The 26917-nt window shown below is 32.1% G+C and overlaps 1 protein-coding gene across 1 annotated transcript; it reads left to right on the top strand.

The window, feature by feature from the left end:
- Positions 1-3698: 3698 nt before the first annotated feature.
- On the top strand, positions 3699-6523 carry LOC115880562 (homeobox protein CDX-1-like). The gene is made up of 2 exons (XM_030897792.1): positions 3699-3714; positions 6156-6523. The coding sequence occupies exons 1-2, from the start codon at positions 3699-3701 to the stop codon at positions 6521-6523; spliced, it is 384 nt and encodes a 127-aa protein (XP_030753652.1).
- The last annotated feature ends 20394 nt before the right edge of the window (positions 6524-26917 follow it).

The raw sequence follows: 26917 nt of genomic DNA, 5'->3' as shown, positions 1-26917 counted from the left end.
ACTGGATATGTTTAATAATAATTATTAGTAATAACTTTATTAAAAAAAGTAAATAATACAAATTATACAATAAATAAAATTTCTTTTTCAGACGAAGGCTCGCACGGCACTGCTATTCTTAACTTGTTCATATAAATACAATAATAATAATAAATCAATACAATGGCATTAACTAACAAAGCACAACTAACAAAGTTTTGTCGCGAACTTATTCGAAGCGCGGCGAGAAAACGTGAATTGGATCGGGGATGGTATCTATGTATAAAAATGCAGACCCACGGATTAAAGCGAAGTAATGCGAAGAATCAAAATACATGCAATTAATCCAATGACATTTTGGCCGCTCCGGCGCTTCGCAAAAGTTTAAAGCATGATGCGCACTTGTGCGAAGCGCGCCAAAGCCGAAGCCATATGCGAAGCACTGTTTTTCGCACGCGATGGATAATTAAAGTTGTTTTAAGCTGACCTTTTTAATTTTTGTATTATGCGTACAGAAATATTATCTATGTGACGATTTGATAAAACATTGGATTCATAACATTAATAAAAAATGCCTTTTATTCTGCATTTTTCCTCAATTTCTACCCAGGTATTGTCTCGTCTCAATTCATTATGATAATTTGGATTCTCAACATAACTCTTTGTAGCTCTGTATAATCATAATGAATGTTTCATCATCCTTGATCTCAGTAATTAAACTGAATTCACAGGTTGTACGATTCCTTTGCTATGCTTGAGATCTGAAACAAATAAATTTGTATAATTATGTGACACATCAAAAAAACCTCGAGTATGGTTTATAGGATGAAAAAATTAAAAGTGGATGCCGTTGAAGGCTCTAAAATCTCAACAGAAATTGGCTATGAACTTTTTATCTTAGTCTTTGAGTTAACACAGGCATTATTTTTTATAAGAAATAATTATGGTGTTTATATGCCTTTTAAAATAAGCAGGATTCAAAAACAATTGCTGATAAAGCAAATTTACATTTTTGAGTAGTATCCTCCACTTATTGTAATTTTTAATTCTTACCTAACTTGGGTGTAAACAACTGCCTGGGTAAATTCTTAAAAGAGGTCTTACAAGAGACAGATCTTACCTCACTCACAAAACTGCAACATCTGCACTCTGGAAGATTCCTGATTTGGGTTATCTGATCCTTTCTCTAAAATGATAGATACAATTTAAAAAATCTAAAACGATAATTTTAATAAACCAAATTGAGTTTGGATTAGTAATACATATTAATATTTTAATAAACTTTGGAATATGTAATAATTGAATCACTCTCTGCCAAATTAAAGTAGCCAGTGCCATAACTTCTTTATTTACAGCTCAATTAAAATATTTTTTGTTATAAAGTTGATATGATATTTTTTAAAATAATAATGTTCATCTTCATTACTGAATATTTTGCGACTTTAATTTGGCCCACGGTGTAGGTACCTACCCTTTTCAGTTACTGTTTTTCTCAGGTAACAGTACATGTCTAATACCAACGAGAGAGTGGTCTACCAACAAGTTCTACAACAAATGTTTGTCTGTAAATACAGGGTTTGTACCTGGATTGACATCACTGGATACCAAATTACCAGTAGGTTGATCATCTAAAAGATTATTTTAATTTTATTAGAACAAAATATCTGAAAACGTTCTTTATTTAACTAAATGCATATATATTTACTTTTAAGGTTTCGCACTTGATATCACTTTTGAAATAATGTAGGATCGTTCTTCGAGAATGTATGTCTTTTGGAAAACAACTCCATGAATGCCGGCATCGGAACAACATACTTATGAAAGGGTTTACGGCCTGATTCCATCAATGTTTTTAATAAAAAGTTTAAACAATCACTAAAATTTCAGTAAAACTTTTTTCGATTTTTGACGGTGCATATTATTTGATTAAAACTGACTTGATTTGATTTGAAAAACGCTAAAAGTCATAATATTTTTTCCTCAAGCGCGACCGGTGGTTCGTCACAGAACTAATAAATTTGTGTATAACTGGTTGCGGTGAAAAAGTTCTTTCAAAGATCTCAATTTCAGTTTCCCATATATTTTAGTTTGTATATGATATTTATTTGAGACTCGAAATGACATTCTTTTAGGCACTAGTCTAAAAGTGACACTTGTTTAGGCACTAGTACCTAAAAGTAAAAAATGAAATGTTAGAAACAAAAGTGAATACAAGAGGCATCCAACTTTTCGTCTCTAAGAGATATGCAAGTTGCAGGAGTCGGAATAAGTAAATATCTTCTACTGGCAATGCTGGTAGCTTCTGCTTCTACGTGAACTGCTTTTAATTTCTTATTTGGCGTATCTTTCTGTCCCATGATTTTTTTTGCTATTTCGGTTTTCTGTCCAATTGAATTTTCAATGTAATCTTCAGCAACCGAGCTTGATTGCCAACCTCCTTGTCGCTTTAAAACTGTTATGTCCGCTCCTGAATCTACCAGCATTGTTGCAGAACTGCGCCGGAAACAATGACCAGTGTATTCAATGGCGTTGGAGAGTCCAAGAAATTCCGCTATCCTTTTTGGCATACCTCCAATTGTATTGATTCCAACTGGCAGGGTATACAGCATTGATTTTTTCGATACGTCAAGAAAAATCGCCGATGTTTCACATTGAATGGTCGAAGTTTTGCGTACTTTCGAAATACATGTAAGAAATTGATACCATCTATTGGTCCCTCAGTAATCGTAAACACTTTTGGAAAATGAGTTTTTGTATTCGGAATCGTCACACTAATAAATGACTGACAATCTTTAATGGCATCTACGGTCAAAAACGTGATTTCTTGCCTCCTACATGCTCCAAATACTCCAAATACTCCAACGATTAAGACAACTTTAGCTAACGGGAATTCTTTGTCATCGGCTTTTTTCATAAAGCGTTCTATTTTCTATATCCAGTTTTGTAAATACTTTTGATTTCTTTGCCTGATATCCGAAAGCTTTTCTTTTTAAAAATGCAATTAGGTTTGTGAATTTGCTAATATCTACGTTTCTGTTCAGGTAAATCATGGTACGGAGCATCGAATATTTACTCCACGCAAATCTATATTGCATAGTAGACATAAACGCACCGTGTTAATTTATTAACTTGCAACAATGAAAGTAGAACTGGTAGGTCCTTTTAAATCAATTATTCTTTAGAGATTCGATATGAAACAGTTCTGCTGTTGGAAAAAAATTTTGTATGGTACTCGCGCGTTATAACATATAAGTCACTTAAGAAAATTAGCCCAACATTAGGCTAAACATTTCCCAGCGTGACTTATAGATAACACACTAGTACCATAAATAACTATTATTAATTTGAAGGTAGATTTTTGCAAAAAATATCTTTTAAATGACCACTCCAAATAAAATGAAATTCTAGACGAAAGTACAACTTTAAGGCCTCTTTAAAAAAGTCTAATACAACATATTTTGATCCCTTCAGCATTTACATGCGATGTACCACCCAGTATAATCGCATCAATAACCATTTATATTATAATACTGGTGTAATTTCAACTTGGCCATTTTACACTTGTTGAACGTTAGTCGCTTCATAATTTATTGAATCTAGCTGAACAAACACAGGATGTTTCTTAATTTCCTTCCTCGCCATCTTTCTCTCGCCTTTCGAGTACAACCCTGGTGAGCCTCGGATGTTTGTTTTCCTTGTGCTTACAGGACTCGTTCACAATGCACACGTTGTCAGGTGCCTGGGAGGGTCGACTCGAGTTATCGCACGACGACAAACATTTGCCGACGGGTTTCATCTCGCCGCTCGCTAATCCTGTCTAATCGTCCGCTATCGGTCGCTTATCACACGAAATGGATGAAGGAACAAACTTTGCCTTTTTCAAGACATCGGAGCTCATGTAAAACGGTGACGCGTGAAAAACTTGTATTAATTTATTATTATAATAATAATAGCTCCCGTATATAGCGTTTGACGTCTTGGGAGTAGCAAGGTACAGCTTGCCATACTAGAGCCGTTCGGTATACAAGGAAGGTAATGTGGCTAGCACTACGCTTCAACCGCCTATTATTACATCAGGATTGTGAATCCCAAGTACTCGTTTAAGGCTGAGTCGACCTAGGTACCCAAACTATTTTTATTTTAATAAAAATGGTCGGCTGATGAAATGCCGGGTATGGGATTCGAACCCACTACCTTGAGATTGGTAGACGAGAGCCTGTACCTCTACGCCACCGGGCACCATTTTTTAAGTAGATTAATTTATTGATACTTCTTCAAAAATATATACACCGTATTTTGCCACTAGAAGAAAAATTACAAAATAAAATATATATCTTCTGTCAACAGAGTTTCCATTAGTGATGGACATTACGATCCTTTTTAGTGAAACGAATCACACGATTCAATTTCTCATATTGAATCGCCTCCTACGATTCGTTCATTTGAACGAACTACATGCACAATTATTTACGTTTCATAAAAACCAGATCGTAACTGGCACTACCGGCGATAATTTGGTAGAACAATTATTTAAGGGACCAGAAAAAGAAATACACAGCTTTTTCATTTCTTTTTCAACGCTTAATGACACTGGCGTAATTGGATTGATTATATTAAATTATCCATCCAATTTATACATCTATACTATTTATTAAAGACTTCTTAATACCAATTTAATATTTTTAAAGCCATATTTTAATTCCGATTTAATACCGCTTGATTGAAGAAACAAATGGTGTACAGTTGGTTAATTAATTCTATTTTTGGACATATTGGTTTACTACACGACTAACTAATATAAAATTAAAAAACTAAGTGCTACTAGGCTGTTATAATTTTATTTCATAATGAGTGAAAATTAACAAAAACAAATTTCATTTTAAACAGAAAATATTGAAAACAATTTTAATTATTTCTCACAACTAATAGACAGCATTGCCTTCTCGAGCCTCAATGCAAGCTGTGAGACGACGTGGCATGCTCTCAATTAAGTTGTCCAGAAGATGTTAAGGAATGACTTCTCAGTGTTTCGCGCCCAGCAATTTTCAATTCATTTAAGGTTTCAATTCATTTAAGGATCATTCCTTTTGGCAATATGGCGTTTTAGCATGTCCCAAGCATGCTCGATCACATACATATCTGGAGACATCGGTGGTCACCACAGTTTTCTTATACCCTCTTCCTTACAAAGTTCGCGAACCGCTAAAGGGCGATGGGGAGTCATTATCGTCCATGTAAACAAATTCATCTCCCGCTGCCCCGCGAAATGGACGCACAATAGGCTCTAAAACGTCTCTAAGATATGAGTTCGAGCTCCGTGTATTATACTTGCCCATACCATAATGCTTCCTCCTTGAAACGGGACACGGCGTTGAGCTGCGTTCAAGCGTGCTCGTCTTCCAGATGCTCTCCAGACCAAAGTTCGTCGCGAGTCTGACACTAGGCCAATTCTTGTTTCATCACTAAACATGACGAAATTTCAATTAGGTCCATTTGCTCTCATCTCCTCAGCCCATTGTAGTCGCGTAATTTTGTGCTGTAAATTAAGCTTGGAACACGTAGAGGCCTCCTTAAATGTAATCCTCTGTCATGGAGTCTTCTTGCTATGGTCTTTATTGAAACATTTACTCCTTCAAGGCGAGCGAACTCATTTTTAATAGCAGTATTAGAAAGCAGGGGATTGCGTCGTGCAATAAATAGGGATATTTGATGGTCTTGCACAGCAGTAGTAATTCTCTTTCTACCTCTTCCAGGCCGGTCTGTAACCTCGTTTGTTCCCTGAATTTTTTTAATATTCGCGAAACATCGCTTTGGTTAAGTCCTAAAATTTCAGCTATTGCAACTTGCCGGTAGCCCTGTTGAGACAGTGTAACTATTCTGGCTCTATTAAACTGTGAAATAATGTTTCTAGGCATTTTAAGGCCAAAACAATGGTCAAATTTCTTTGAGAGACCACAAATCGAAACGTGCAAGAATTTGTAATAATATTGGGTCTGAACGATAAACATTGTTTAACATATCCATTTTAACAAAAAAAAAATGTTTATTACAGATTATCAGAGCGAGAATAAAAAAAGATTCCTTTAAATTTCTTTCCGTACATTTTTAAACGATATATGCTATCATTTTGGTCACGTGTGTATGTATGTATTAATTTTTTGCTTCTTTTGTTACAGGTAAAACGCGAACAAAGGATAAGTACCGCGTGGTCTACACAGATCATCAAAGACTAGAGCTGGAAAAGGAGTTCACCTTCGTAAACAAATACATCACAATCCGTCGCAAGTCAGAATTGGCAGCAACTCTGGGTCTATCTGAGCGACAGGTTAAAATATGGTTCCAGAACCGCCGAGCAAAAGAGCGCAAACAAACTAAGAAACGAATCGAAGAAAAAACCCATCTGGATATCTACAATAATCTCGCGCCCACACTACAACCTCAAGATCCTATCGATCATAATTCGGTTATATCAAATATACCTCAATCAAGTCACATGATGCAGAGGTTTCTCCACGAAGAGGAAATGAAATCTGAGTCCAATTAAAAGAAACGTTTTTTTATTGGAGGCTTACCCAATTATTACTTATATAATATTCTTCATTAATTTACCTAGTAACAACAAAATCGTTGTTACAACTTTTTATTGATTTTTATCCAAATGGAAATATATCGTTTATTAAAACTATTTTTTTTGTTAAAAACCATTGAATACAAGGGTTGTTTTTTATATTTTGCATATGGGCATAGAACAAAACGGTAAATAACTTTTAAACACTATTATTTTTCGAAGTATTCTCCACAATCAAAGTTTCATTTCAAATCCTAAAATGGCGTAATATTACATCAAGATTGATACTCGCAACAATCACACCTCCAATGACATATGAGTCAAAAGTGATAATTTGGCTCATTGTTTATTGAATTTTCAAAATAACTAATTAGGTATTAATAAAAGCGCTTTTTGTTTTTGTTTAAAATGTCAAAATTATTCTTAAATTTTCTCAACGTTTAGAATAGAAAATGATTGTACAAAGAAACTTCATAATATTTCAACTTTACGAATATCACTAATATAATTATACAGGGTGGTCTGAACTATATTCCTGAAACTTTGATAGCATCTACTGTAGATAAAATAAGTAAAAACTTCGGATAAATGTATGTCCTAAAATGCTTAGTTTCGAAGATACAGGGTATAGAAGTTTCATATTTATTTCGATTTTTTCCAAATAATTTCTAGAGTAAATTCAATATTTGGGCGAAGTAACGTCAATATTTAGGCGCCCCCTACAAATAGGTGTCATATTGACATCAAAATTAAAATTCTCACTTATAATATCACAAGAGCTTAAATTATTTTCGGAAATTTTTTTGAGGGCACGAATATTTTGAAAATTATCCCGAGTCGAAGACGAGGGATAATTTTCCTAAAATATTCGGGCCCGAAAGAAAATTTCCAGGAATAATTTAAGCTTGCGTGGTATTCGGTAAGAAAATTTCACACCTAAATTTGAAAAAAAAAATATTAATCCAACATGACATTTTAAAATAATTTCAATTTGTTAATAATATTAACAAATGTTATTATATTTTTAATTAGTTACATCAAATGCTAAAACTCAAATGGGTAATATTTCAATATATAGACATTGTAGTTCATTCACATTATGATTGTAGATCTTATGTTTACCTTTTCAACTGTCAAAAAATTTCCACTAAAGTTTCGTGGCGCCTCGAAAAAATTTCCGGAAATTTTTTCAGTTGCCATGGTAACTAGTCAACATTAAAGCATGTTATTGGTTGAAAAGTAGAGGTGTGAAATTTTCATATCAAAAAACTCCCAGACACCAATTTTCAACCAAATATTGACGTTACTTCAGAAATTATTTGGAAAAAATCGAAATAAATATGAAACTTCTCTACCCTGTATCTCCGAAACGAAGCATTTTAGGACATACATTTATACGAAGTTTTTTACTTATTTTTATCTGCAGAATATGGTACCGAAGTTTCCGGAATACAGTTCGGACCACCCTGTATAGGACCATTTTTTATTCAGAAATTGAAGTAAAATTATAGTAGTATAGTAATTTCGACATTGTAAACAAAAATTTAAATTGCTTTTGTTTAATATCAAATTATTATTTTAGGTAATTTAAAAAAAACGTCATAAGAATCGCTGTTGTTTAATATCTGTTTTTATTTTCATGAACAACCTCAAAAATATGTGAGAGAGCTACACTATAATTGGAAATGGTTGAATAAGCTGAAAATGATGATAATGATATTTGCAAAAAATATATAGGGTGGTGCTATTTAATATTCTTTGATTTGGCTTACTTCGGGTTAAACAGAAACATAATGATATTCTGATATTAAATTGTCTTTTAATGAGAAATAAGCTATAACAGGAAATACAAAGGGTGAGTCTTAAAAAATATAAAAATGCAAATATTTCTATGTTGGTAAACATATTTTCTCCTTACCGTTTTTAAAGTTATTGCAAAATAACCAAATTATTTTACTTTAAAAAATATTTTGTATTTAAATTTTGAAAATCACTGGATTTTTTCTGCAAAATATTTGCACTTATTTAAGACTCACTCTGTATATTGTCCAACGATTTAGTTGTCACTTGGTATATATGAAGTTTCTTATTCACTTCTGATTGTTCTTTAATGTGAAATAATTGTCACCGTCCAAAAGTGAGTGTGCAATACAGAGAAAAATATGTTTAAAAATCGTGCAATCTATTTTAAAAATGTTCTTTAGTTTTAAGATGGCTATTATATTTAACTTTTTTATTGTGAAAAAAGTGTTTTGTATATACATATATATTTTTACGGGCATTGGATACGACATCGCTCCTCAATTTATTCTCCGAAACTTACAAAAAGAAACGGTAGGGCGTACAAACCTTTTGTATTTGTTTACAAAAGTGGATTTTATGTTATTTAAGGTGCAATTGAGATTATGAACCAAACTGCGAACAGATTGCGCAAATGTAGCATAACGAATCATTGTTCATGGGTCATTTGTATATATATAAATTTAAGATGAAAATGTTATAAATTGTTGATTGAACTAGTGAGGGAATGTAAAATTTTGTTTTAAGGTTTCGTTTTATTTTATAATAGTAAAATTAGTTGTATTAAATTATTCTTCTGTAATTGATAAGCGCACTATTGCGACACATGGTTTAGAAATTTTGAAATAAATGTTTTTTTTCTATATAAAATGTCTGTTTTTACTCAAATAACGCCTAGTTACTTTTGTCAAGGTTTACAGAATCAATATAAAATATATTCTGTAAACTTTGTTTGTTTGGAGTATATCTAAGTAACACAGTTTATTATGCTAGGCAAGCAATATACATATTAGAGTCAGCCGATTTTTAGTTGTATAAGTGAAAACAATATATTCTTAAACACCCTCTACACTATACCCGAAATGTTTTACGAAATATTTTTGGAAATATTTCGTGAAACATTTTGCGAAGATTTTTCGAGATACTTTCAAAACTAAACCCAATTCTTGAGTTCCCAGTTCCAAAGACCTAGCTCTAAGAACTGCTAATGCTTAGCAGGAATAAAGTGCGGATTATAACAGGCCTCTTGACAGGACATATGGCTGTCAACTGTTATTTGAACAAGCTCAACCTTTATCAAGAAAGTCTTTGCTTCAGACTCTGCGATAAAGATCCTGAAACAGCGGAGCACATATTATGTCATTGCGAGGCTCTGGATCGCAAGCGACACTTTTTATTTGGGATCATTTTTATCTGGAGGAACTATGCTCCCATCCTATCAAGGATCTGCATAAGCTAGTGCAGGGCCCAGGGATAGGAGAATGGGTGCAGTTATAGAAAGGGGACAAACACAATAGGCCTCACAGGTCGCAGTGTTTCCGCCAAAGGACGGCCCCTTGTTATGGAAAAAAGTCCAATTCTTAACAATATATTGTTAAACACCCTCTACACTATACCCGAAATGTTTCACGAAATATTTCCAGAAATATTTCGTGAAACATTTTGCGAAGGATTTTTTAAAATATTTTCAAAAGGAAATCCAATACTTAACAATATATTCTTAAACACTCTCTACACTATACCCGAAATGTTTCATGAAATATTCCTGGAAATATTTCGTGAAACATTTCGCGAAGCCATTCCTCGAAATACTTTTAAAAGTAAACCCAATGCCTTAACAATATATTCTTGAACACCCTCTACACTATACCCGAAATGTTTCACCAAATATTTCTAGAAATATTTCGTGAAACATTTCGCGAAGTTTTCTCGAAATACTTTCAAAAGTAAACCCAATGCTTAACAATATATTGTTAAATACCCTCTACACTATACTCGAAATGTTTTACAAAATATTTCTGGAAATATTGCGTGAAACATTTTTCAAAATACTTTCAAAAGGAAATCCAATACTTAACAATATATTCTTAAACACCCTCTACACTATACCCGAAATGTTTCACGAAATATTTCTGGAAATATTTCGTGAAACATTTCGCGAAGCCATTCCTCGAATTACTTTTAAAAGTAAACCCAGTGTCTTAACAATATATTCTTGAATACACTCTACATTATACCTTAAATGTTTCAAGAAATATTTATTTTTCGAAATATTTCGTGAAACATTTCGCCAAGCATTTCTCGAAATACTTTCAGAAGCAAACTGAACCCTTTTCTTATGTTGCGACATATTATGTTGCAACAATATTTTCATGTTTTTTTTAATTTTCTCTAAAACGGTATGGAAATTTCGATAACTATAAACGGGATTAAACCATTTCAGGAAAAGCAAACATTTTTATGAAAAATGTATTTATCTCAAAATGTCAATAATAAAAAACTTTTTCCTCTTGTAGAATTCGGGGACATACTGTAGTATAAATCCTATCCTCTAATTTCAAAAACACTAATTACTTCTACTAATTTCGAGGATCTAAATACAATGAAAAAATATACCTAGAGAAATATTTTTACTTTTTTTAATTATCACGATTAAAATAATAATCAGAGTACCTATATAGGTCTAGATAGTCAAGATATGTAGATAAACCTAGAACATACAAAAGTGTGAAACACTTTGTGCGTAAATATTTTATTATTTACTCGACATACACGGAGCATGTTTATTTTCATGTTCAAGATGAGATAAGGCGATGTTTTACTTGGCTAAAGAAGGTACTGAACAAGGCTGATGTTATTACATACCTACCTCTATACGTTGGGAAAATTTTTAAACTAATTCAAGTTTTAATATTAGAATATGCCTTTTAAAAATTCATTCTAAATCAAATACAAAGCAAACAAAAAAGTGAAGTAGATTTTCATATTTTAAAACTTTGTTTCGTTTAATAAACATGTATCTTATACCTTTGTTATATTTTTTTATACAAACATTTTAAGTATCTACCTACTACAATTTTTCTGGAAAGTTTTCACAAATGATAACAATTTAGCAAAAAGTGTATGAGAAACCCATGTTTTAATTACTTGAACAATTATTACAACCGAATGACCGAAATGACTACAACTTTTGATTTTTAAATGTTACTCTCGATACTTTTTACTTTATATGTTAGAAAATGATCATATCATATGCTAACTCCTGTCAGAGTGTATTCTCCTACATTAGAGAGAATTGATATGATTTTATTAGTTGGTGAATGCAGTGTGCATTAAACCAATTAACTACAAAACTCAACCACTATTGTCGACAACATGAGAGAAATTATTATCGAAATTTAAAATTTACTCTTCATTTTCACAAAATGTGACATATGTCAAAATCCTTAGATTTTAGGTATATACTTCTTTAATAAAATTCACTTTTATTTTTTTTCTAGAATCCGAAAATCAATTAATATATAGAGTGTTCCATTAGAAAAAACACAACTTTGATGTGTAACTTTTTTTGAGGGCCCCCTGTATCGTTCTATATATTTTTATAAAATGCTTTAAGATTAACAATGCCCTGTATCATCAGAATTAATTCTTGTGCTGAGTTCAAATGTAGTGAAATAAACTTTACTGAAAAATTTTATTGCTTCCTTTAATTTATACAGGGGTACCGAAAATTGCTGATCTATTTTAACTATTTATTTTACATAAAAACTTTGTTATTTCAAAGGCAACATCCTGTATTTTTTAAAATAAACCGAATCAGATTTAAATGCTTTTTCAAACTATAGTAGGGTTTCCTAGCTAAATAGGTATTAGCTCAGATTTTGAATAAAAAGCGATTTTTCAATAAAATGGCAATCAAGATGGCTAGTGTCGCCATGGCAATTTTTAGTGACAGTTAGTAGCTATAATTTTTGTTATTTACTCAAAAATTGCTATGTTATTTACTCAAAAAACGAAAGCTGGAAATGAAATGTTAAATAGTAATATAAGAGAGTAAGCGGTAGTATAGAAGATGGAGGGGGTGGAAACCGTAGAAAGCGCCACGAGGGGGTGTAAACATAAAAGAACCACTGACGAGTCGGTTAAACTGAGGGTGAAAACGTCCCGGGGGCGTTGTTTAGACAAACGGTTTAAATGCGTTAGGCACGGTGGATGGGACTTTTGGCGTCGGCGAACAATCCCAAAGAAACTTACGAAAAAGATGTGTGGTCGCCAGAATTAACCCCAACAATTTTATTTTGAAATTATAAAAATGGTTGAGTTTATTTTTCTATTATTTTCGTTTTTTTATTTTATTTATTTTTTTTAATTGGAAAAATTGGTTTTTGTGAAAGCGTTTCGAAATTGACAGTTCTTGATATTTTAATGAAATTCGAAAAATGACATTTATTTAAATTATTAAAGTGAATACAAGACGCATCCAACTTTTCATCTCTAAGAGAAATACAAGTTGTAGGAGTCGGAATAAGTAAAATTGGCAAACTGGCAATGCTGGTAGCTTCTGCTTCTACGTGAACTGCTTTTAATTTCTTATTTGGCGTATCTTTCTGTCCCATGATTCTTTTTGCTATTTTGGTTTTCTGTTCAATTGAATTTTTTGAATGCAACCTTCAGCAACCGAGCTTGATTGCCAACCTCCATGTCGCTTTAAAACTGTTATGTCCGCTCCTGAATCTGCCAGAATTGTTGCAGAGCTGCGCCGGAAACAATGACCAGTGTACTCAATGGCGTTGGAGAGTCCAAGGAATTACGCTATCTTTTTTGGCACACCCCCAATTGTATTAATTCCAACCATAGACTAATGTCACGTACTAGAGATAGATTGGACACTGATATAAAACAAATAGATCCTTCATTTAGAGCCACCTGGTGATCCGGAAGAAACTAATGGAGAGTTTTGGCATGACATAATTTTGGCGTACCGTTATTTATTAACGCTAACTAAAACGGTAACGTTATTCAAGAGCAAAATTATTCCTTGTAAAATATAAAATAATAAATATAGACTTGTTTACTACATCTTATGTTTTATTAGATCATTAGAAGTGTAACATATTCAAAACCAAAAATTAAATTATGAATACATACATTTTATACACCAAGAATAGAGCACATAGCGCCTATTTTTTTTTGGTTTAACAAATAAATTATAATATAGTAAAATATTACTTACGACTACTAATTAACTGTTACTAAAAATACTATATTACCAACTATGTACTTACTTATTTATGATAAAACATATTTTTATTTCGTTCATAAATGTATTATTTCTAAGATGTTTAAAATGTCTTTAATAAAAAAGTTTAGCATCTAACACGAAAATGATGATCAACCGTAAATATAAAAATGCACATAATATTAAAAACACAAACTATAAACACAAATCACCGAACTTTCCGACAAATCAGGAATATCTAAATTAATAGTTATTTAAAAATGATTTAAAAATAATTTGACGGATCACCAACATTTTGACAACTAGACCAAAATTAGACCATAGATGGTAGTAAATATAGAAGCTGTCATGTCATCTTTGTATATAAATTAGAAACCTGTACTTTAATGTCTTTTGCGCCGTCTGGCGATGCGGAAGAAACTAAATTTGTAGTCCCATAAAATTACTATTGAGTGTCTAGGGCCTGATTCCAACTGGCAGGGTACAGCATTGACTTTTTTGATACGTCAATAAAAATCGCTGATGTATCACATTGGTCGCGTTCATCAGGACGTAGCGCTACCGCAGCGATCACTAATTTTCTGCTGAACGCGCCGATTAGTTGTGAGCGCTCTGGGATCAGTCGCCATTTTTTCCATCAGATTTAAAATACGCTACGCTACCGATGCATGATGGATTAAACGTCACATACGCCAAATGTCACAAAATGTTTTGGAAAACGAAAACAAAGCATTTTGTTTATTGTTCTCGGTTGACTAATCCCCTCGATTTGTGCCAAAAATGGGTGAAAACAATTTAATATGCATTACTTATGATTTTGATCTAAAAAGCACGTTCAGCAGGACAACCAATCGATGGTACATCGCTCACTGATCAACATGTCCTGATGAACGCGACCATTGAGTGGTCGAAATTTTGCGTACTTACGAAATACATGTAAGAAATTGATACCATCTATTGGTCCCTCAGTAATCGTAAACACTCTTGGAAAATGAGTTTTTGTATTCGGAATCTTCACACTAATAAATGACTGACAATATTTAATGACAGCTAGCGTCAACAACGTGATTTCTTCCCTCCTACATGCTCCAAATACTCCAATGATTAAGACAACTTTAGCTAACAGGAATTCTTTGTCATCGGCTTCTATCATAAAGCGTTCTATTTCCAGTTTTGTAAATACTTTTGATTTATTTGCCTGATATCCGGAAGCTTTTCTTTTTAAAAATGCAATAAGGTTTGTGAATTTCCTAATATCTACGTTTCTGTTATAAACGATAAATCAACATAATTAAAAGCATACAAAGTGTTCTTATATGTCGGATATTAATTAAAAAAAATCCTTTCATAGTCAATGACTATTTCAATTCTCGTATCTCGTCAAGCGTCAGGGGGGGTACTGTCCCCCAGTACCCCCCCTTATCTACGCCCTTGGTAGGTGGTCTCGTCTAAGTTTTTCGACTTCACTGGCACTAACGTGGATAGCGCAGTTTCAGCAGCTTGTTGAACATCCAAAGACTCCAAACGGTCCATCTCTGACATACAGTATGTCCCCGGATTGTCTTCACAAGAGGGAAAACTTTTTTATTATTGGCATTTTGAGAAAAAATCATTCTTCATAAAATTTTTGCCCTGCTCTAATTAAATATAAATAATAATAAAATGCCAGTTCAAAGCAACTTGAATATTTTTATAAATATTAATTAGTTGCCTTTTTTTTCTAATTGCTAATTCCCAATTAGGGATTAAAATGTAATTTTAAATAATTTCCAAGTATTATTTCTGACTATCTGTGCTCTAGAAAAGCTTATGATAAAACAAATTTTGATATAATTATAAACATACAGGATGAATCCGCACCATGAATGTTGTCGTTTATATTCCACAATATAAAAAAACATATTGTCTCGTTAAATAATAAATATAGTTTATAACAATAATATAAACAAACCTAATGCTAGAGTGACGGGTTTATAGATTATAAATTATATTTAGATACAATTTAGTATTAGCAGAGGATAACTTTAAACGTCTTTGTTATCTTTTCATTTATTAAGAAGAGAATGTAAAGGAGACTAAATGTAACGGAAATGATAACATAAAATTCATTTATTAGCCGACCATACCGACGTATGGTAGGCTACTAAGATCGGCAAAAAAAAAGTTTTTTTAATTTTATTCAAAATGACTTATTTGGGTCATAAAAAATGACCTAAATACAAAATATATTCATAGCGTCTGTCTGTCCGTCTGTCCGTGTGTCTGTAACACGGTAACTCAAAAACCGCTAAACCGATTTTAACCAAATTTGGCACAAAAATACTGTGGCACCCGAGAATCTGGTTATTATTTTTTGGTGGGGGCGGGGGTTGGTAAGGGGTATGGAAGGGGGTTAAAAATTTTAAAAAATCGTAACTCCAAAATTACAGTAGCTAGCGAAACGCGGTTTTCAATTTAAGATTAGGAATAATATTTGCAACAAAATTTGTAATAACATCAAAATTAGTCAAAGTCGCAGTTTTTGAGATAAAACAAATTTTGAGATAAAACAAATTGGAAAATTTTTTTTTGAATAGCGCGGGTCGCCCTAACAGTTTTACATATGATTCTTTGGACACACTAATAATTGCAAAATAGCATAATACGAAAATGATGTATTTGAAGCATTTATATCATTCTTAAGTTTTATTTTCATGCATCCATTATCCGATGATACGATATTAATTTTATTGGTTGAATTTAAAAACTTCGATTGCCTAAAAAATCACGCATTTATTGCATTTTCATGTCTCCGTTCATCGGATATAGGATTGGCTTGTGGTTGGTGCCATTTTATAGTCTAAACTACTTATAGTCTACTTTATTTTTTACCCCAGTCAAATTAGTTAAAAAAACAGTCAATCGGTGGAAAAAATTCCCACAGTTTTGAAAATGGTTTTAAACGATTTCTTTAAGGCCCCCACAGATGTCGTTCTTTTTCGGCAGGATTACTCGACGTGCAAAACTGTTCGGGTAATCACGAACTTGATGGCATCCACATACTATTCAGTATTTTATTCAGGCTTTCTTCAGTATTGTCGTGATTATGGATACAACAGTGGCGTTAGCAACGGTTTTAGCTATAAAAGCTAAATATGCTAAGAGAAAATTCTCTAAATGGGCAAAAAAAGTGGCTTCTAAAAAGAAAACAGTTCTCTCACATTAATTTGTTGGAGGAATTGCGATGAGCTCCTGGCTTTATCGATGCTTTTACTTTTTTAAGCTATTTTCTAAATGATCCTCGAATCGAGTCAATTCTCTTTTTTACCATGTCTATTGTTGCAGCTGAATCAATTTCTTTTAGTTTGGTTAACATAACTTCATAAGCCTTATTCTTCTTATCTCTGTGTGCGTATTCACTAGATTTAATTTTCCAAAGACATGGAAAATTTCTGTACATTTCTATAAATCGACTTAAAAATTGTTTACTGCATTGCCTCAAATCAGCCATTTTATAATATACATAAATCACGTACAACACTGCCAATTTTTAGAAATATATATCGTGATTACCGGTACGCATACCACACACCGACTTGCACGATCACGTTCAAAACCATAGACTTAAAATAAAATATAGACTGAGCATCTCATTCATAAATAGCTGGAACATGCGGTCAGACAATATCTTGTTATTGTTGTGTTATTGTTTTAGGTTATAACGAGTGCGACACGAGCGATAGATAGGTTGTCTCTGTCGTAACGGTCGTTCCCTGACGACTCTGCCGAGAAACACAACACTGTTTTTCGTTTCTCAAGTACACCTGAACTCTCCGTCTCATAGCCGGGTAATTTTTTTATTTTAATGAAGCTATAATTAAATTAAAAATATATCGTATTTAAACTTTTTTATATTTTATTAAGATTTAGGACAGGTTTTTTAAATAAAAGTTTAGAAAAAACGTCTTAGAGTCCAAAAAGGATAAAAATAATAAAATACACGTTATAGAAGAAATTTTATAATCGAAATTACGTAATTTTTGAAATTAATAATAAATTATTAATTTTTAATTAATTAATTAATAATAAACTTAATAATAAATTATTAATTTTAGTCAAACATTTACAACCCCTAATATTAACCAAAACAGGATATATTCCACAGATATAATAGAATCGGCGACAGGGAGAGAAAAAAAAATATGATTGTTGTAATTTTTTTTCTGGTTAAGTGATGTCTTATGTAAATTAGAGAAAACATAAATCTGTTCCATTAAAGCAAGGAAGATGATAGGAAGTGGATAAAATGAAAACTACATTTATTTAACTCGGTACTGTCTTTATTATACCGGGTGCGTCCCTAAAGTGGCTCATCCCCCATAATTTTTTTATATTTTCAAATAAAAAAACAAGATATAGCATGTTAGTATGTGACATAAATTAGGATTGATTGACGCATTCAATTGTTTATGGTCACTTCCTGTTTCACCGGAAATGACTATAACTTTTAATTTTTAAACGGCACCCTCGGTATATTTCTACTTTATTATGGTTTAATTGTAATTGTAACACGCGGTTCATAACGACAATTTGACTCGAAATACCAAGTGTGTGGTATCAATATATTCATAAAAAAATGCTTTTTCCAAATATGCTAATGAGTCACCCTTGTTCCATTTGAAAAAATATGAATGACATATGTATGATTAAAAATACGATTTGTACATCTTTTAACCGGCCTAGACACGACACGAAACCTATTAGACGATCAAAACTATTTTCCAAGGCTCCTTGATTAAAACCTAGTGTTTTTAACAACACCATGGCACCCTGGATTGAAATTTAAAATAGGATATATTTTAAGCGACAATGTCAAAAGTTGACATATGATATGTCATTCTATTCAGAGTGTCATTTTTATCGAATAAAGTAGCAATATACCGAGGGTGCCTTTAAAAATCAAAAGATGTAATAATTTCGGTGAAACAGGAAGAGACCAAAACAATTAAATACGTCAATAAATCCTAATTTATGTCATATACCTACTAACATACAAATCTGTTTTTTTTTATCTGAAAAAATAAAAAGTTATAGGGGGTGAGCCACTTTTGAGACGACCCGGTATATTAAAAAATATTGTTTCATAATGTAATATCATTTTAAAATTCTTGTATGTTATTTTAGATTCTGAAGAAAATTTTAGAATAAACCGGAATATATTTTTAATAAAAACATTATTAATTATTAACAGGGTTATAATTATGATTTTGTTACAATGTAAGTAAGTAAATAATGTAATGTAAGAGAAAAAATTCAGATTTTACATTTTACTAAAATATTATCTAAATAAGCGCCTTTCTACAACAACGCCACTGACTCCCAATGGGTAAATTGAGAGTTGCCTACCGGTCAAAAGTCGTTTCAAGACTTAAATGGATTATTTATGTCAAATTTCTTGCAAATTTGGCACTGGCGAACCATATTTTATAGTTTTTGAACAGAAAAAGTCAATAAAATAAACACTTAAGGACTACAAGCTAAGAAAATGCGTTAATACAGCCGGGGAGATAGCGGCAACAAAGCTTTACCGCACACGTGCGACACGTACTACAAGGTAATAAATGAATGAATAGGCTCCCTCGCCTCTAATCGGTGTTGTCATATTGTAAAGAACTTATCCTTATTAAACAGTATCCGACTTATAATTTAGTAGTATAAGGACTATTTAATACATCTATGGAATATTAAAACCTACTTTATTAAACTGTAGTATTAATATCTCAATAAATGTGTATAACAAGAAAAAAATATTGATAATATTAAAGACGTGACAACATAGGCTGGATGAGGAAGGCTCGGCCGACTGTACCCAGAAGTAAACATGTGTACAAAAAAGGTTGTTTGTCCGCGTTGAAATGTAAATAGTGTAGTCTATATTTTATTTTTAAGTCTATGTTCAAAACCCGTGCTCGGCTTAGCATGAATGCATAGGTATAAATAACATTTGACAATGTTTGGCCGTGCCTTCACCGTCGCACGGCCCCGGCCCGTCACGGTGTACCATGAATCAGCCTTTACCCGAAAAATTTTGCACGTTGAGTAATCCTGCCGAAAAAGAACGACGTCTGTGTGGGCCTTTAGACTTGGGCCGATATCTGTCAAAAGTCCCCCCGAAGATAGACGATGAGCTGGAGGAGTGGGAAGGAGTTAAATGTCAATTTTTCATTGTTTTGCTTATATCTTGGAATCTATCTACCGAAGTTTCCCTTCAATAACTATTATTTATGTTGTTAAAATATAATTGTTTCCCTCTGTAGGAGCGAAAAAAATTGAAATTTATTATCTGATTTGTCACTATCAGCCAGAAAATTGTGTATAGGATTTAACGGACGCATTCTGTAGTCTATATATTTCAAACGAATTATCAATTCTAGTCGTGAGTCGCCGACAAAGGTTCGGCGGATTAGTCTAATCCTCTTATCATCTTTTGATGTTTCCAATATTCCAGCACATCAAAGCGAGGTAGACGTCGTCATATATTTAATATAAAACGAATGTTATTTATTTTCAATGCTAATGATATCGCTTTCGCTTGCCGTTGAATAAACATAGCCGATACTCTTTCAAAGTGTTGATTTAGGGATGAGGCCAAGAGTATATCGTTGGATTGAACGTAATGTAGGTTGGAAATATATCAATATATTTACAGGCCAACAATTATTATAAACTTTCAAAAGCTAATTTCGACCGGATATTTGATTCTGTATGCCACCACCCCTGATGCCTAAATTTTTAGTTATTTTTTATACAAGACGATAAAATGGTATTTTATAGTCGATCGAAAAGATTAAGTCGGGAGAATATAAGAATATATAATAAGAATTAATTTCGGGAGACGGTAATGCAATTTTATCGTCGTGTATAAAACAATATTTTTTCTATAGCGAGTTACGTTTCAAAAAATATTCGGAAATTATTATTTCAAGGAATTTATTACGAGTAGAAAAAATATTGTGCTAGGTTGGCGTTTGGTTTCTATGTAATTTGACAAATAAATAAAGCTGTCTCTTTAGTTGTCAGTTTTAAGTCAATATTTTTTAATTCTCTTTCGATTGCTGATTGAATTGGAAATCTAGGAAAAATTAACCTAACCTAATAAAACGAAATAAGTAAATTACCAATAGATATTCAGGCTGAGGCGACAAACGAATCCCGAATAAGTTATGAAAAGAAATACAAAAATTTTGAAAAATGGAAGCAATTAAAAAACGTGCGAGAAGGAATAAAGTTTTTAACCTATCCTCGCTGTTAAAGTATCATTTAATCTACCCTTGCGGTTAAAGTATTATTTTAGGTCTGTTCTCAGAAGAATCCCTGACTAGTCAGCGCGTTTCTTATTGGTTGAAATGTGTAGCAACCAGACTAACAATCAGGGGTTTCTACGCATTTTAACCAATGAGAAACGTGCTGACTAGTCAGGGATTCTTCTGAGAACAGACAGAAGTGTCTAGTTCTAGCAGTCAACTATTAAGCTTGACCAATCAGGTTGGTTAGCGTGGTTATTTGGAGTGTGTTAATTCATTTGTGTTTGTCAAAAACTCTAACGTGATTGGTCGGGCTTAACAGTTGCCTGCTAGGGCTAGACACAAGTGAACAGACATTTTATCCAAGGATACTATAGAGATAAGGATAGTTCGATTCCTATCTTCCTGCACTGTCAGTTTTTTACGTCATCTACTGACCGAGTTGAAGTTGGCGTTAAAGATTTTCGACAGTGACAGTTATTTTTGCATTTGACGGACGAGCGCACAGTGCGTTGGAAGATAAATTTAGCGGGACAAAAGCGTTTGGTTAGAAATAAGCCAAAAAATGTGTACTGATAAGAATAAATAGTAGACATATGATACAAAAATGCATGAATATTCTTTGTATTTCGATACATTTTATCAACCAAATTTGGTCGTTTTCTGCTCAGCAAGGCAGAGATCGTGCGAAAACAAAATATTTACAAGTGCTTATACATTTTATTAGAAAGCCAAATTATGTTGAAGATTGCCAAAGGTATGTACTTTTCTACTGAACGTATATTATTTGTTAAAATCCTTCCTGCCTTTGTTCTGCAGATATCAAACTTTCACTTTTTTTTCAAATATCGATATATTGAATGATGTAGATATTACCAAGATTGTTACCAACACAGGTAGTTACAGTCACAGGGAGTTCAAGCTTAACAGGTGAATGCCCAAAAAGATTCATTTCAATCGGATAGTATAAAAACAAAACAACTCCACCAAAAGGCACTGAGTTTAAAAAATTGTCTTAGATACTTAGTATATATGAATTTACAATTACCGAGTGTTAAAATTAAAATTAAAATATCTATCTTATTTATTATTTTTAAAATAAAATATATTTTTATAATAAATTATAAAGGGTGTCACAAGATTTCAAATTAATTAAAAAGACTGCTAAAGAGTTTTTTGATATCATAATTTTATGTATTTGGCAATAGTTTACAATACGGTTTTTGTGTGTCATATACGAATAATATCATAGTTTTATTATCTTGTATTTATTTATTAATAAATTAAATTGTTAATAAATAAATAAATTTAACCATATAGTTGCTATATATTAGACCATTTGCTACGTTCTTAGATTTTAAGTCCCAAACATTGCTCTTGAGATTTTGTCCCGCTAAAATAACCATCCGCCGCACTGGGTCAGCGCGTGACGTAGCATTCCATGGCGACGATATATATATATATATATATATATATATATATATATATATATATATATATATATATATATATATATATATATATATATATATATATATATATATATATATATATATATATATCGACAGGAGCACGCCTCAGATTTTTTTTTGAAAAAAGGAAAGGAAAAAAAAAATTGAGAAGTATTAATAATATAGGTACTTCTCAATTTTTTTTTTATTTCCTTTAATGCCAATGTAAGCATTCAAAGCGTCAAAATTAGTGGTAGCAAGTAATTTTCAATTAGTAGAAAATGTTGACAAACTTTTGACATATTCCACTAATTATTATAATTCAAAATTTGCTTTTTTTTAATTTCAATAAAATAAAATATATTTGCATAATTCATAATTTCCTTTTTAAACAAAGGATTAAATATTCAGAGACTTTAATTACGGACAATTTAGATTATCCAAATCTAGCCTAATTAAAAAAGCCAGCGCCATCTTGTATAATGGATTATCCTTCAAAATCCTTGTTTAAGGATAAGGAAAATTAATATTTGTTTTTTGTCTTAAAACTGTTTTCCTATTGTCGCCTACTAAGCCTTCAGTACCTGTGCTAGAACAAATATTAAACGTCTTCAATTTGTTTAGCATTTTAAGCTGTAACATTTCGTAAGGCCAATATACAGGGTGAGTCTTAAATAAGTGCAAATATTTTCAAGGCTGGTAGATCTCGACAAAAGAAACATATTTTCCCTTTACCGTTTTTCAAATAACTCCAAAATAACCGAGTTATTTTACTTTAAAAATTTCCAAAATAAAATATTTTTTGTTTAAATTTTGAGTAGTACCTATGTTGCCATATTATCAAGAAATTATGGGTTTTAACTAAAAACTAAAAAAAAATAGTTAAAAAGTTAAATAATCTTAATAAATTCTAGAAGTTATCGAAATCAAAGTATTTCAAAGAAGTTCAATTTTAGCCCCATAATGATTTTGAAATCTTGCTTTTTAACACATTCTTTCAAATTTTTCTAACTATTTCCATTGACTTAAACTAATTATGTATGCTTGGATAGAGGGTGGTTTAATGAAGTAATAAAAACTCGAAATTTTGCAAAATCTGAAAAAAGAAAATCTCTCGAAAATTCATAAATGACTATTTACCCTCTACATATAGATAGAACCCTATATACCTATAGTCCCATATAAACAACTGTATTACTAAAATAAATAGCTCTGACATATTATAAAGTTTTTCTAATGAATATTTGAAGTTTCCAATTGTCGCTTTTCTTGATATACTCGCCTGATTAATTTTTAATTTTCAAGAGCATTAAGACTCTCTTTACACGTTACTTTTTATTCCTAGAAGGATGGTTTGAAGAAGAAATATTTCGTTCATATTATTGATGTCACTAAATAAACCCTTATACAGGGTGAGTTTCCCACGATGTTCTCTATAGGTATCTCGGACACTACTGGAGACAGAGAGTCGGTTAAATGAGGAAAGAATTGCAGTTTTGTGGGGTCATAAATATGCGCCTTTTAGATTTTTGAAAAAGTTCATGGCTTACTAGATATTTCGAAAAAAACAAATTTTGGCTATTTTAAAAATTGTCCCTAATTCCATTATAAGCTATTTTAGACAAAAAGTTTTCAGATAAAAGTTTTAGATAATCACATCCTTAATGGAACTGTGTCCTGCGTTTTTTTCTAAAGCCTGTCATTTTTGACATATGACACTAACATACGTTTTTTTTAAATGGAAACCATAGTTGGCCACGACTTCATAAAAACGCCATTTTTTAAGCTTTTCAGCGATATAAACTATAATATGTTTTCTTCGAAAAATTACTGAGTTATAGCCAATTCTTATCATTTTTAAACAATTTCACATAGTTAGCCATGGAAAAAAGTTTAATCGTCTTTGCTCTCATAAATGTGAAGCTGTCACATCCTAACTTTGTAAATTAAAATAAACAAAAATTGTAAATATGAATTTTTCAAATGAAGAAAAGAGTGTAGGATTATTGGTTGAACATTTCTTGACCATACATTTTCTGTTCTAGAGAGCATAGTAAAAGATATATCAAAGACCCAGACGTCTAAAAATACTTGTTTTTCCGACGTTGCTAGCTCTCGTACTATAAGGGCATGTTCTAGTAATAAGTTGTAATAATTTCATAAATTCGCTGCATCCAAATATTTAACTGATGCCTTTTAAATGATCCTTTGTGCAAATTTTTTTGTGTATAATCCAGAGGTCTCGAATCCAGGAAAAAACTCCAGAAATCTCTTCTTTCTGTAGAATTTCATTCATCTAGACCAGATAGTAAGGGATTTTCGGCTTCGGTGAACTATCCTGACACACGATTTTTCTTAGAAAATGAAGTTTATGTTACGTTAAAATGAACTTATAGGATTCTTTGACTAAAATCTGATGCGGAAAAACATGTTTCACATAAAAAATATTCTTAAAAATGTTGTTATTTGATTTTTATAGCAAATTCCATAACCGATAATGAAAGAGTCGCGGACTTGTTTATATCCGTTTCTATGTTTACGCTGACAGTAGTGAAGGTCGAATTTTGACAAATATTGCGAACTGATACATGGTTGTCAGATCAGCTAGTAAATTATCCGGAATTTTATGCATCTTTTTTGTTTAGGAAAAAAAAATGACGTCATAGGTTTTAAAGTGTTTTTTTTAATACGAATTAGATTACTTTAGTTTATCAAATTAGCTAAATTACCGCACCGGCGAGACAATTGCTATAGCTGTAAGCGTGTTTTCATTTCTTTGGTTTGTGTTTGTTTCGGGTTGATTTGGTTTTGTATTGGTTGTTTTTGTATTGGTTGGTTTTGTATGGGTTGGTTAGGTTTTGGTCGGGTTGGTTTCGGTTGATTTGGCTGTTTTTTTTTATTTTATCTGTTTGATTGATATTTTGTTTCACTCTGTTATTTTTTTAGTTTTCCCATTCACACATTACCAACGCATTTTTATTATTAAAAACGGCTATTTTTTCAAAATAAAAATAAAAACAGAAAAAGAAAATTCAGTGGAACTGGCAACATTGCTTTTCCTTTTGTCGCTGTCATGTTAAAACAAGTGATGATCAAGTGTTAAAATTCTCCATAACGTCAAATATGTGTCAAAAACTACTAAAATTAAATTGAAATATTTTAAAATTCTGTGCATAATCTCCATTTATTTTTATATCATAAGATTCATAAAAAAAAGAAAAATACAAAAATCGTGTGTCAGGATAGTTCACCGGATACGGAATTTTCATACAACAAATTGTTCGACATAATGTTACACTCTAAGAGGATGAATTTCCTAAAATCGCTTTGCGTAGCTAATTCAATAATCACTAATGTCATTTAAGCGAACCTTTGGCGGTATTAACTGACCCCTAAAATATCTAAAAACTTGATATATAATCTAACTGACACACCACTGACAATGACAAATAATTTATTTCTGGAGGTATTGTGTGTAGGTGTTTTTCAGGTATGTTTTTGGTATTTAATCGTTCACAAAGAAATAGCGATTAAACAATATAAAAATACTTCATAACAAATCTAGACATACCTACCTTTCATTTAAAAAAAGAATCATCAAGATTGGTGAAGCGGTTCCGGCGGGATGGATGTAACAAAAAAAACCCTTTGAGCTTTTATATAGGTATCGATGGATGGATATGGATATATTTCTATACGGTTTTATTTTTGAAAACCATTCCTTGCTTGCCTCCATGACGAAATGTGTCATTAATGAACAAAAAATTATCCAGTACCGAAAGTACCAAAAAAAAGGAAAATCCCGGTTCCTTAGAGCCGTGGTACCGAAATTCCCCAACAAACGGCTCCGGTTTCGCAAACCCTAGTTCGTCAAGACACCATCTAGTACCCGAATTACGTACCAAACTTTTTCACCAAGAGACAATTTCTCAGAATACGAGCGGTACCAAGTTTATTACACCCTCCCGGGGTTCAATAAAGATATCGGCCGAAAGATTCATCCGGATCGACGTGAACGGTACAAAAAGAGGGCATTTTTATTGGGGTAGTTACTATTGGGGCTCGGCGTACTCAAGACCGGTCTTCTCAGGGACTTTTGTCCCGCTAATGTCCCGCGTCCCAACGCAGACGGTGCCGAAAAGGCAATAAAGAACGTTACAGTATCGAAAATAAAATGTCGAATGTTGGGTTTTTTAATATAGGCTAGACGTCCCGGAGTTAACGTTTTATGTCGTTATTAATTTGTGGTGGACGGACTAAATGGTCTTTAAAATAAAAAATATATTTATCCAACAGCCACTACTTATACAGACATTACTCACATATATTCATGCATATAAAATTAATAATAACACACGCGTGAGTTTCTGAAGTTATAGCAAATTAGTGTGTTATGATTCCCTATCATATACGCCACGAGACTTTTCTGGCAGTATTTGTGCTGTAGCCGCCTCTGCCTGGTTAATAATTCCTTGCAGAAGATCGTCCTGAATCATTTTTCTTTAAAATCTGACTTGCTGGTTGATAATTCACTATTTTATCGTTAAAAATCGCGATTTGTCTCAATGACGTCTTAATGTCAGTGCTATTTATTATT

This window comes from Sitophilus oryzae, unplaced genomic scaffold (genome assembly GCF_002938485.1).
Source record: "Sitophilus oryzae breed Bouriz unplaced genomic scaffold, Soryzae_2.0 scaffold_1633_pilon_pilon, whole genome shotgun sequence".
Classification (NCBI taxonomy): Eukaryota; Metazoa; Arthropoda; class Insecta; order Coleoptera; family Curculionidae; genus Sitophilus; species Sitophilus oryzae.
Note: the sequence above shows the minus strand (reverse complement) of the source record. Positions and strands in the feature narration are given on the sequence as shown.